This window comes from Syngnathus leptorhynchus, chromosome 8 (assembly GCF_054491065.1).
Source record: "Syngnathus leptorhynchus isolate UIUO chromosome 8, UIUO_Slep, whole genome shotgun sequence".
NCBI lineage: Eukaryota > Metazoa > Chordata > Actinopteri > Syngnathiformes > Syngnathidae > Syngnathus > Syngnathus leptorhynchus.
The window spans coordinates 12,183,347-12,196,376 of NC_141202.1; the positions used below are offsets into that span (position 1 = coordinate 12,183,347).

Sequence of the window (13,030 nt, forward strand, 5' to 3'; positions counted from 1 at the left end):
ATTCAATTTTAACACATCACTTTAATAATTACTTTCATCATCATCATTAATTTACCGTTTTTATTTGATTTAATCATCATTATTAATTTACCATTTTTCTGTCATTTAATCATCATTTCGAGTCCCACAATAGTGTGAAGTGCCTTCGCCTTCACACGCAATTTCTCCAGAAATTGCCAATTCTAGTTATTATTGTTGTTAGTCTTGGGGCAAGGGGTAAATTGACTAAGTCATTGGTTGACTAACATTTCCATCTTGAAACGGGTTGAGGGGATTGATTACCTAAGTAATCGTTGGAATAGTTGATAGATTAATCAATTCTAAAAAAATAGTTGGTGTTTGCTCTAGTTAGTTATTGTTAATGATTGGAGGCCCTCGTTCATGTGAAGACACTGATTGTTTGAATGATTTGCCACAATTATTACCAATATGCAAAGCTTCATTTCTATCATTATTTTCCATTGTTCAAAAATGGATTCAGATTTCAGACTTGAATTGACTTGAAATGGTTTCAGTTGTTTATCATCATTACTTGAAAATCACAACGCTCCATCATTGGTGACCTTTTTTTTTTTTTTTTTTTTGACAACGTTTGTATCACTAAATCTAAATTGATGCTTTGATGCAGCGATTGTGCTTGAGAAGTTTTTGCAAATGTCCTGGGAAACGCCAACGTGGATTTTAGTAGTGAGAGTGAGGAGTTGAATTTTTTTTTCTGGCTGCCATCGAACCGTCAAATGAGATCCAGTTTAAGCTTATACAGGCACCTTGCAGACATTGGTTTTTTTTTTTTTATTCCTGTTCATTTTATTGCACACACTTACAGATACAAACATGCACATTTTCGCACGAGGACTACTGTTGGTGTACCAAACACAAACATGTTGCACACGCTGAGTACGTTTGGCGTGGACGGCGTTGGCGATTCGATGATGTGAATAGAAAGAAAAAAACAATGCTCGGTGCTCCATGGGGCTCGAAGCGCTGCGCGGTCTCCGTCAGGCTTCCGGGAAAAGCCATCCAAGCTTGTTACTGGGCGGGCAGGAACTTGTCCAGGTGAAGCTTGATATTGTTGATGGCGTTGTTCAGGTACTCGCCGATGTGGGGGCGCAGGTAGTATCCGTACAGGCCCAGGACGGATGAGCGGGCTTTGTCCACCAGGGGGCCGACCTCTTCAACCATCCCGCTAAATAGCAGACATGCGTGCGTGCGTAAATTCCATGTGCCACAAATAGCTCAAGTGCTCAACTGTGTGTGGCTTTTGCAAACGCTCACCTGCCAACCTTGATGATGGCCTGGAGCTCGGGCTTGGTCTGCAGATCCTCCAAGTACTCTTTGGCCTTGGCGCCCTGGTCGCTCTCTCCCATTTTCTCAATTAATGGGGCCACGGCTGTCTGGATTTTGCCGTAAGCGTTGATCAGACGCTTGTAGAAGACGCCCTTCAAGCTGTTGTATTTTTCCACAAGCTCCTGGTCCGGTGCGGGAACTTCGCACAGGCTCATGGAGACTGCCATGAGAAAACACAGCGGGCAACATGAGGCTGATGCTCAAAGCAAGTTGCATTGAAACGCCCAATCGGCACATTTGACTTTGAGCGTTTTTTTTACACGGGAATCTGTTGGAATGTTTTTACTTTCTCCTGAAGGACGCGATTCTGCCAATCGCATCGATACATCTTGCACGTTTGGACTCAGTAGAGCGATGTCTCCTTTAACTTAGAACTTATACATCATGCTTTTTCTTTTCTTACCCTGCAGAGCCAGGATCAGGGCGATGGCGTACTTTGTGTTCATGTCTAAAAGGAGAAGAAACATATTGAACATCTTTAATCATAATTGGCTCGTGCTTTTGAGAAAAAAGCTTGAAATGGAAGGCTTACCTGCTATTGATTGCGTCTGGTTTCCAGAAGTGACAGTCTGCTCTGAAAGTGAGTTGTCTGCAACTGGGAGCTCACATCTGGACCAGATGATATAGGGGGGGACTGCGTGCACACGTCATCTGATCAGGACACACACACACGCACACACACAAGGCAAGGCAAGGGCACTCACGCACACATCAGCTAAACAAAGTCCAGTGTACATGATATTTGCTTGAAAACCCAATTGGGTGTTGCACAACATCTGCCGTGGTGCATATTCATAATGCACCCGAAGACCCACCTGATAGCAGACAGGTCGCTTTGTACGTATATCTTAATCTACAGCTCACTCGTAAAACTGTTGATTAGATTATCTTGCCGTTCTGCTGCGAGCCAGCGAGGTCAGGAGCATCGGTCTGGACACCACCTCGCTGAACTTTTGCAAAGTGACCCTTTGTCCCCTTTGAGATGCATCATGTGCCTCTTCATGTAATGAGCCAGCGTTTGGGTCATTGCCAAAATTCTTATAAAATGATGACCATGGAGCTCGGTGGGTCGGGCACGGACAAATATGAATGTCTTGCAATATCATGAGTAGAATTTAATGTGGTCTTTGCTGACACTTCGCTATGCCTCCGCAGAGGTTCATGCAAGGAAAAAAAACACAAAAGAACTGCAACAACACTTTCTTATGCAGTGGCGTGTGCAATCAAACTAGTTTTTTTCTTCCGAGGCGCTCTCTGGGCAACCGTGTCCTTGGGCAGAGCTTTCTTTCTTTCTTTTTCTGCTTTCATAGAAAGTGGTGATTGGGCCGTTGTGGGAGCAAACACAGCCAACTTACTTCCTGGCTAGCAAAAGCAGTTCCACTCATCACATTTAATCTTTGGTATTGTAGAAAGAGAAACCGACTTGCTGGAGTTTCTTTGAAAAAGATGAATGTCAAAGTAAAGAAGAATTGCAACATACTGAACTGATGTCTTTTGACCTTTGTGGCCACCATAGTTCTTGCTCTTGTTTCGACAGTGCGGAAGTGTTTTCGAAACGTTCCATCTAGCCCTAATAAATTTGAGTGCCTACCCGCATCTGGCTTTGACTGGTCTACTCAGCCAAACTGTTCGAATGTGTCAAATTTGTTGAATGTTGTGGTGTAGCACAAGCACAGACTTTGTTGTTCAAGCACACGCTTTGTGTTGTTGCTTTAATGATGTAACGTTGGCTGTTACATGGCTCCTTGGCTGCTGGTGTTGGTAGCAAAGAAGGGCAAGTAGTCCAGGATCTTCTCCCTGGCCGTATTGCTGACGCCTGCCGCCCATCGGCTGTAGCTGTCCACCGTCGGCCGGATGTGTTCGTCGTAGTACTCGCTCGCAAAGCCCGTCACCGTGTCCCTCACCATCTCCGCCTTCTCTTTGGCCGCGCTGTGTGCACAAGTAGGCTGCTTGAGCCACGATATATCTGAATCTGGGTATGTGTGCGTGTGTTGAAATGCATTGAAATGCATTGAAATGCGGGCAATACCGAGCTTTGTCAAGCAGTCTTTGCAGGACTCCCGGCGACTCACTGGCATCCGGCGTCTGCGCCCGAAGCGATCCGCATGCTGCAAGTAGAGCTTGTCAGTTGTCAGAAATGAAGTGTAGCAAAATAAGCAGGACCAATTCAAGTTACCTTGAACCAGCAAAATGAGCGCAATGACGAAAAATCTCATCTGCCGTCAGACAAACAGAAACGTGATTGATAGATTATGTTAGTAGCCCACCAAGTTGAGGATGTTGTCGCTTTTAAAAGAGAAAAACAATGAAAATGAGGAACAATGTACCTTTTGTTTGTTTGTTTGTCTTAAATTCATCCGCTCCGGCGTAGGCGAGTTGAATGAAACGAGTGTTATTGAGCCATTTTATTTATATAAGGCCACAGGTCGTACATTGGTCCCCATGGCCTGACTTTTTGTTTGAGCTCCGCGTGGTAGTTAAATAATTAGCTCGTTGGTGTTTGCCTGACAAACTCTCATGATAGTTTGAAAACTGTGGCTGGCCTTGTGTCTTCCATTCCAGCATCGACTCAAATGAATATTGGACACTCAAAAGCTTGAAGCACTTTTCGAGGCCGTCGTCCGTCACCTTCATAGGCGCTCTTCGACGAGCGGGCGCTCACTTGCGGGCGAGTGCCCTTTGGATAGAGTATCGCGGCCCGTTTGGCACTCGCTGATGTGTTTGCCGACCAGTCAAAGTCTCTGATCTGATCGAGCGGGACCGATTAGGGCGTGTAGAGAAAAGCATCCATGTGATAAACGTGTTCGGCCCCGGCCCGACGTTTCTGTGGGCAGAGTCCATGGCAAAAAAAAAAAAAATCAATCCGATCGCTGAAGCAACAACAGCCCTCATCCCGCAGCTGTTGAAACACAGCAGACTTTGTTTGTTCCGTTGGGAATGGGGGTGGGGGTTAAGCAAAGCTTCATGTGGGTCATCTTCAAGCGAAGGAGCGAAACGAGAAAATCAGTACATTTCCATCCAGTCAGAAAAAAATCTAATTATTAGTTAAAAATTAGCCCGTGATTATTCTGATTATTGGAGAACGATTCTTATTTTTTTCACAAAATGGTCAAATTGACAGTCTCTAAAACAAGAGCCCCTTCTGGTCAGTCAGTAAAGGTCTGAGTTGCAGGCCTCCGAGCATTGAACCTGTGGTGCGGGGGCGGGCCCAGCTGACAATCGTCTAAAAGTTTGCTGAGGGCATACTTAGGTTGTTAGAGTTCGCCAAAACTAATTTTTAAAAAAATCAACTCATAAAACCTTAACAAATTCCCCCCAAAATGAAAAACAAGCCCACTCTGAAGATATTTGATTGAATTAGTCCAAACAAAATAAAAAACAATCATAATGAACAAAAGTCTTCTAGCATGCTCAACCGTCCAGTTTGATACAATTTGCAAGCTAGTCAAGTCAGTCCAGTCGCAAATAAGTGACTGTGCAAGTGATTTTGAAGCTGTTACAAAAGAGATAAAAAGTCAAATGAAATATAGCAAATAACAATCTTTTTTTATTTATTTTTTTAAATACTGGAAAGGGCTTGACACAGGCCGACGTGTCTGATGACCTCTCCGTCGCCGGGCGGTCTTCCAGGCATCAGCCTTCAGTGAAGCAATGGTGGATCATTAACCGGTGTAAACTTTAGTCCGGCTCTTGTGAAAGCGCTCGCGAAGAAAGCCGCCATGTTGGCAGCTCACCTTTGCTCCGGTTGACACAATTGATGCGCACACGGCGCTTCATCGTTGCCACTTGATGAGATTTTGATGAGTGGATGGATTCAAACAGCCACGTTAAAGGAGGGAATCACTCAAAGAAAGTTATTTCTCATGTGGTCTTTTTTTTTAATTTATTTTTTATTATTTACTTGGTTTTAGTCCTTTTAAAAGTTAGAACAGTTGTTTTAAGAGTTGGTCAAAACACAATCGCTGATGAGCTCTGCTCAGATTTGCAGTGCTAGCGGTTATGCTTGAAAGCCTCGCTATGAAAGCTAACATTGGCAAACATGGAAATAATGACAATGCAACAGTTATGACTTCATCACTTCAAGTTGTTTAGGACCAAAAAAATATTTTTGAAAAATCATCTCTGTTATCACTGCAAAAGTGGCAATATCATGGAAATCGACTTTGTCCGTTTTGGGTCACGTAGACAAATCAGCGCTGCAAGTGCTCCTGTGGATGGCCTCGCAATGCATTCTGGGACTTGTAGTCCATTTGTGAGCTTTTGCTTCCTCCTACATTTTGCTTTTATTCATTGAAGTACTTCACATTAATTTGGTGTTTATTTTCTTTTGGGTTATTGGTCTAGATTTCAACCAACTCTTCTTTTTTGCTTCACCGCCGCGGCGATGGCGTGCAAACACAATCGAAAGCACCTTGTTGTTTTCTCCACAATTGTTCATTTATTCACATATTCAACACACTTTGGGCATATTTCCAAAAGTACCACAGAATGTTTCAACAAAGCCATTGAAATGGATTTAATGTAACGCGTCCGCACTGAGAGTAATGCTAGCGTTTAGCCATCAGAGCGAAGTCTGAAGATGACCAGCTTCGGGCGAAGGCTGCACACTCCAAGGTCCTAGTTAGGGCCAAACTGTTTCTGAAACCAGTTCCTGTTGGAGCACAAATGCACAATTTCTCATTTTCAAGGTGTGTGTACGTGTGTGCGTGTGTGCGTGTGTTGTTGATTCCAAACGTACTTGATATTGTTGACAACTTCGCTGTTCCTTAAGTTGTCAAAGGACTCCTTGGTGTTGGCCGCCATGTCTTTGAACGCTTCCGCCACCCGATCGCCGTAGCGGTTCAACTTCTCCTCTATAGTCTCATCCGCAGCATCTGTGAGCGGGCGTAAAGGAATTAAGTGAATGATCATTTTGAAAATGGGCCGTTGATGACCCTGTGAACTCGCTGCTCACCCGTGTAGGCAATCAGAGCCAACAGGAGCACGGCAACTGCCAGGTAAACTTTCATCATCTGAGAGGAAGGAGGAGAAAGTATGCATTCAAGTTTTTACAAAATTGCTAAATGTCAAGTTCTGAAAAAGAACCACTTTTTGTGGTCAAAATTTTAATAAAAAAAAAAAAAACTACTTTAAATTTCATTTGAAAACCTTCAAGTCGTTTCCTACCTGTTGTTGGAAATTTCTGTGTTTGTGTGTGTTTGTAAGCGCGCGTGTGTCTTTATATGCTTGCACAGATGTGACGCACTCCAACAAGCACACCCCCCCTGATTTTTTTTTTTTTTTTTTTTTTACTGATCGTGTCACCGTTGCCATATCAGGGGTTGAGATCCCAAAACAACGGTCAGTCATTTCATTTGGCATAAAAGCTCATGGCGACCAGAAATCCAATTGGCACAATCATACATACATATCGTGTGAATTATTTTACTGGTTCAAGCATCAGTCAGGAGTGACGTTCTTTGATCAGTGAGACGTGAGATGCCAATTGACTTGAGTGCTGATTGCATCAGGAGCCCTTTCAATTTTTGGATGGTGCTTCCGACCCCTTCCGACCCCAAATCTAATCAAGCTTTTGAGTGAGCACACACACTCACCAGTTTGCGCTGTTAATGTTTGTTCTACCTTTTGTTTTATTTTTGCTCCTTTTTTAAATTATTGTTTTTAGCCCTGATAGCAAAGGTCCATTACCTCCTGTGACCTACATTGCAGTGTCCCGTCAGAGTCAGCTTGTTTGCAAAAAAAGCAGCAGCAAAGGGATTGGATTGCTTCACTTTCTCTAGCCCAGACGTTCCTCTTTTCTTGTAAGACTCTTACAGTAAGAGGGAAATAAAGCAGACTGATTGTGCTGTCTGAACTTAATTCCCCGCCTCCCTGCCTCTATGAAAATGCAAGTAAGTTTGCCATCTTTGCTTTCACACCTTCATGTGGCCATTTGGTTTGAAGTTCATCTCCATCTCCTTCCTGCCTGTAAACTCCCTCTTGAAGAACTGGAGAAGGGAGGAGCGTCAAAGTGCCTTGACAATAACAATTGTTGGGAGAGAAGGAGGGAAAGGGCGGAATTTTTCATAGGAGCTTAAATCTCTGCAGCTTTTTTCTTTTTTAGGGGTTACTCGCTGTCAAGCACCTGTTTATTTCCGGAGATTTTTTTTTGAAGGATAGTTATTGTGACACAGATGGAGCAGACATGCTGAGCGACTGCTCTGTAGTGCACTTTGAGATGCATAACACTCTGATCATGATCGTGAATATCATTGGCAAAAAGCCACACGCACGCGCACGCACACAGCTGGCCAGGACTTTGTCTTTTTAAAAAAAAAAAATCAATTCAATGTTTTACCAGGTAAGCCAATTGTGAACATTTTCTCATTCACAACCGCAACCTGAAGACAAGGCGTGCAAAGTGTCTGGCTTTGGAATACAGTGACATGTGACTGTGACAGAGTTGGGATCGAACCACCAAACCTCCAATTACTAAACAACCCACTCTACTGCCTGAGCCACAGCCGCAAGTCACCTGTCTACAACTGTGTGCTTGGTATCTTATAATGAAATACAGTCATTGAAAAGTGGATATAAAGGAGCATCACTCTGGTTTCCTCCCACATCCCAAAAACATGCATGGTAGGCCGATGTTTGTCTCTGTGTGCCCTGCGATTGGCTGGCAACCAGTTCAGGGTTTCCCCTGCCTGTTGCCCGATGACGGCTGGGATAGGCTCCAGCACGCACGCAACCCCGGTGGGGACAAAGCGGTTCAGAAAATGGATGTATGTATGTTTGTATGTGTGTGTGTTTATTATTTATCTTGTTTTTATTTATTCTTATATTATTACTATTTTATTATATTTTTATTTATTATTCATATATACTTATTTACTTATTTTTCTCAGGTATAAATATATATATATGTATGTATATATATGTGTGTGTGTGTGTGTGTGTGTGTGTGTGTGTGTGTGTGTGTGTGTGTGTGTGTGTGTGTGTGTGTGTGTGTGTGTGTGTGTATATTTATTTATTTCTCTCAGGTGTGTGGAAGAAAAAAGGAGAAAACAGGACTTTGGTATTTTGGGACTTGTTTCTTTACTGGCAATAGAGAGCAGCAGGCAGGCGGCAGGATGCAAAATATGAACGACACTGGGTTACAAGCAACAACAAGCGATGCAGCGCTACCTAGTGGCTGATTGTCATTATCGCATCTTCAGTCTGTTTAGTGTGTTACTTGAAATGAAAGACTTGAAAGGCAATTTGCCCTAAGGACTCCTCAGTGACGGTTTATCTACAAGCGCGACAAACTGAACTTAACACCAGAGAGCAAAAAAGTGACGATGGAATCAGTAACTCTCAACTTCCTCCTTCTCCTTCCCAGGTCTGACAGACCTATCAAAGCATCACCGGTCAAGCCGAGGCGGTCTCCTTGACCGACTCCACGATGGTGTCCAACTTCTCGCGGATCTGGGCGGTGAGCGGGGCAAAGAGCTCGGTCAGCTCATCGAGCTTGCCCTCCAGGGAGGTGCGCAGCTCCTCAGCGGTGGCCTCCAGCTGGGCCCTCAGGCCCTCGGCCTGACTCTCCAGCTGCTGACCGAGACCTTGGGCCTGGGTCTTCAGCACAGTCGAGAGGTCAGACATCTTTCGGGAGGCGGTGTCGCCGGCCTGCTCGACAAAGGGCTCCATCTGCTGCCTCACAGCATCCAGGTTCTGGGAGGTGCGCGACTGGAGTTCGCCCAGGTAGGTGGCCACAATGCTGGTGTGAGGGAAGACCACAGCAGCGTTAGAATTTCAGCACTTTGTTCCCTCATAATTCTCTCAAAAAAATGCATTCAGCTTAAAAGCCGGGCTTGAACTCACTTGCGGATGTCCTCAGTGTCCTTGCTGAGGCGCTTCCTCAGCTTGTTGGTGTAGGCGTTGATGCGGCCTTGCACGTCGCCCGAGTTGGTTTCCACCATGGTCTTGAGCTCGCCCAGGTAGTCGCCGCTGCGCTCTTTGGCGTCCAGCATGTCCTTCTGAAGTCGGTTGGCCAGCAGCTGCAGGTCAGTGGCCAGCTGGCCGGTGGGGGCTGAGGCACTCAGCTTGGCCTGGATGTCGTTCTTGTACGTTGTCAGCTCGGCCATGGTGTCCGTGATCAGAGTGCTACCGACCGAGAGGAAAAGGAGGGCCGTGACGCGCTATTGAAAGACCATTTCATACCTATCTCCATACGTGGCTAAAGGTAAAAAAACATTGATCAGTTGACATTTTGCTGCTCCTTGTGGTGTATACGTCTTGGCCACCAGGGGTCAGTATAGTAGTCCACATTTGATGGTGGAACACAGATACAAATGTATGGGTTTTTTATTTGAATATAATCTGGGTCCACTGTTCTGTTGAGCAGTACTACAACATAAATGCTAGTTTTGCTAGCCTGGCGTTAAGCAGTGTGTCAGTATTGAGCTGGCAGACTTTTTGTAAGCCAAAATTGATGCACACGGTGTAATTGAAATCACTAAATGTTTGTAAATATAAACATCAAATGGCTTGAAGCAGGCACAATTGGCATCTTTGTTGAAGAATTGTTTTCCAGTGTCATTTAAACTCATGCTGTCAATAGGTTTTGGGTTGAAGTGGTAGGTTTGAGGTGAATAATTGTGGTTTGGGTTGCGGTAGTACGTTTGTGATGAATCATTACTAAACCGCTATTACAGGTTTTTGATTGTGTCCATGTTTGATGGATGGTGTTGCGTGCCATCTTGTGGCATTAATAGGTAATTGCAACCCCATGGCGGTTTTAATTATTTGACAAAGGACTTACTCAAGCTCCTGGTTGAGCTGCGAGGTCTTGATGGTCTGGACGGCTCCATCGGCCTTCTGATTCAAATCGGAGACGTACTGCCAGAAGCGGTCCACGGTCTGCACCCATTGGTCTGGGGTGGCGTCGGCCTGGCGCACCACGCGGGCATTGCAGCCTGGGATGGAGATGGGCCACCACCGTGCGAAATGATGCACATTTTTATTTGCTTTCTATTTGTTCATTTCAATCTATGCCAGCAACGTCAGCCCTACCAATAATATGTGAGTTCATTTTTGTTTGGAGATTTGTAGCAAGTCAAATCGATTTAAAAATGGCAAATGCTGCCTCCACTATAGTTACTGTAGTATTTTGAAGGGAGGGGGGGACTCACCAGTGAGGACTGCTAGGGCAAGGACGAGAGTTACAGCCTTCATCGTCAGTTGCAGACAGATACACCTGGAAAAAGGGCAACAAACAAATAACATTATGAACCAAAAATGAAAATGTTTTATCGAAAATTTCGAATAGCTTTTCATTGATTGTTTTTGTTTTTCATTCCGTCGCCGTTCTGGTCTCACCTGAAACGGTAGAGGTTGATCCTGTCGAGCCGGCAGTGACTCGCAACCTTTATAGGCCGCTGGCGAGCGTGCATAGAGGTGGGCGGGGCTAAGCCCCCATCGACGGCCAGTACACCTCCCCCGCCCCCTTCCACGAAGTCGTATCGCGTCCGAAGTTCTCGAGCGTGTACGCTCACACACGCGCGCGCGCGTCCTTGCCTCGCATCCATTTCTCTTGCGAGCTCTTATTTGCGCAACGTGAAGCAAAACAACAAGCTTGAAGCTCTGGAGAGACTGTTTGTTTTTCATTAATCCTGTGACTCTAATTAAATTTTTAGCCTCCCTAGTTTAAAGTAAATGTTGAATTTTTGCTTTATTAAGAAAAACATCATGAGCAGTGCCTGTTAAATTTCTCATTTACATATCGGCGAGTGTGTGCTTTTTAATGTCCTTCCTTTCGTAGTGGGACGCAAGACAGTTTTTATGTAAAGTTAAGTTTTCATAATCATAATGAAATTACAAAAAATGTGTCCTTTTCAAAACACAACCAGAGATTTTGTATTTTATTTGGATGATGTTGATGCCACACTTCTTTTCGGATAAGTTGACAGTTAATTAGCAAAAAAACTGTCAGTCAAATTTCTCCTCTGACTTTTGTCATGAGTTTTATGACACGGGATCACGGACATGCCCCTTGACACAGTTTAATTTGCTGACATCAATGTCATGATATCACTTTAAGTCATGATTTTAAATTACAAAATGTGTTTTGGATCAAATGTTTCATCATGTTTGGTAACTTTGTAAAGTTTTGTAGCTTTTGCTGATGTGAACCAAATCCTACTAATCTTTCTCACTGCTTTGACACTCTTGTTGACGAATGTACTTGACAGATTCTAAAATTCCAGACTGCTTAATGCAGACATTCCAGGTTCATTTGTCCCTTGACCCCACTGCCCACTCCCCCGCTCATTGGCAAAAGGGCCTATTTTGTCAACTCAGCAGGTGTTGAATGTTCACGACATCACCAAGTGACCTCGTGAATAAAAACAGCAAGTAGCAGCAGGATGTCAAGTCAGAAAGCAGACTTTGCTTGGGCTTTTTCATGCAAATGCCACCGGCGACACCTGGACGGACGGTCTGGCCCTAACACACACGCACACATGCCACCCCCTTCATTGGGGTTCTAAACACCTAATTGCATGTGTGCAGCAGTAGGAAGAACTTATTTAATGTAGCTCTAGTTAGGCGTGTGATAAACATGTCGTGGTCCTTGCCCTTTGGGACTTTGAGATAATTTGGTACAGGAACAAAGTTTAGTGGAGTTCACTTGCTGGAGTAATTAGCACCATGTCGTGATAACGCATGATAATCAAGCATGATGGGGGGCTCCTCACAAGTGAGCGAAACAAATGTTGGCGTTTTCTTGGCTGGCACCTTTAGAGTTGCCGCCACTGTTGTTGTGTTCCGTGTCGTTGCCGAAACACTCTTCATACCCATGTGACAATGCTAAACATGGATTAGTGTTTTTTTGTTGCTGTCACAGAGGAACTGAAACAAAAGGTCTTTTGTAAGCACGAACGGGGGAAGGAGGAGGAAGCGAGAGTGATACAGTAGAAGCCCTGACCGAGTGAAAAAGAACAAAGTTAGGGTGGAGCGTGTCAACGGTCGTCTGAGCTAATGTCGGATTACGTCGGATTATTAGCGGTCAGACAATTTTTCTCAGATGTCGACACTTTCTGCATATTTTTGAAAATCACCGTCAGAGTTGAGCAAAGGCCTGTCAAAACAATACTGCTGTCATGCGCATGCCAGTACAAAACAAAACAAAACAATCATTCAAATCCCTGCCTGGTTTTGTGCATCCTTCTTTTTTTTTGTAGTGGATGGAATTTTCAAAACAATCGGTAGATAACATTTTGGCCAAGGGCGAGGAAGTAAGTGCAGTCGTTTGCGATCTGTGCGCTAACGCTGCTGTTAACCTCAGGCTAGTAGTTGTCCGTGCTTGGGTCTTAACCCTCAAGTGAGGCTAGATTGTCATTTATATTTTTCTAATTATTCAAGTATGTGCCTTGGCTCACTAAAATTGGCTTGGAGATGTTTAGCATTTTAAATGAAGTCATTCAAAGTTCTTCCTGATGTTTCACCCCAAATCTGAATATCCACAACTATTTGTGAGTGGCACGTCTGGAAAATTCCTACAAGTATGATAAATTGTTTGATTAAAATGTGCTATCTCGGCCAAAACATCTCAGGTGCTGGGTGAACCTTGCTCTGAAACAGTCGGAGGCAGAACGGAATGTTGTTTGCAACTGTGTAGCCGCACAGCGTGGGCGCAATCAGCCAGCAGGCACGGTGGCACGAA

The 13,030-nt window shown here is 44.3% G+C and overlaps 4 protein-coding genes across 4 annotated transcripts; all 4 read right to left on the minus strand.

The window, feature by feature from the left end:
• Positions 1-781: 781 nt before the first annotated feature.
• On the minus strand, positions 782-1,996 carry apoa2 (apolipoprotein A-II). The gene is made up of 4 exons (XM_085918981.1): positions 1,880-1,996; positions 1,751-1,795; positions 1,276-1,507; positions 782-1,186 (listed from the first exon to the last, which is right to left on the minus strand). Exons 2-4 carry the CDS (start codon positions 1,791-1,793, stop codon positions 1,030-1,032), a joined length of 432 nt encoding a protein of 143 aa, XP_085775107.1. The 5' UTR covers positions 1,794-1,795; positions 1,880-1,996; the 3' UTR covers positions 782-1,029.
• A 451-nt stretch (positions 1,997-2,447) lies between these two features.
• apoc4 (apolipoprotein C-IV) lies at positions 2,448-3,796 on the minus strand. The gene is made up of 4 exons (XM_085918982.1): positions 3,675-3,796; positions 3,524-3,563; positions 3,377-3,455; positions 2,448-3,276 (listed from the first exon to the last, which is right to left on the minus strand). The coding sequence occupies exons 1-4, from the start codon at positions 3,702-3,704 to the stop codon at positions 3,081-3,083; spliced, it is 345 nt and encodes a 114-aa protein (XP_085775108.1). The 5' UTR covers positions 3,705-3,796; the 3' UTR covers positions 2,448-3,080.
• Positions 3,797-5,759: 1,963 nt separating this feature from the next.
• Positions 5,760-6,562, minus strand: apoc1 (apolipoprotein C-I). The gene is made up of 4 exons (XM_085918591.1): positions 6,514-6,562; positions 6,302-6,359; positions 6,086-6,221; positions 5,760-5,998 (listed from the first exon to the last, which is right to left on the minus strand). Exons 2-4 carry the CDS (start codon positions 6,357-6,359, stop codon positions 5,965-5,967), a joined length of 228 nt encoding a protein of 75 aa, XP_085774717.1. The 5' UTR covers positions 6,514-6,562; the 3' UTR covers positions 5,760-5,964.
• Positions 6,563-8,400: 1,838 nt separating this feature from the next.
• Positions 8,401-10,779, minus strand: apoeb (apolipoprotein Eb). Its single transcript, XM_085919040.1, has 5 exons — positions 10,687-10,779; positions 10,500-10,564; positions 10,130-10,283; positions 9,190-9,471; positions 8,401-9,085 (listed from the first exon to the last, which is right to left on the minus strand). The coding sequence occupies exons 1-5, from the start codon at positions 10,758-10,760 to the stop codon at positions 8,740-8,742; spliced, it is 921 nt and encodes a 306-aa protein (XP_085775166.1). The 5' UTR covers positions 10,761-10,779; the 3' UTR covers positions 8,401-8,739.
• Between the last annotated feature and the right edge of the window lie 2,251 nt (positions 10,780-13,030).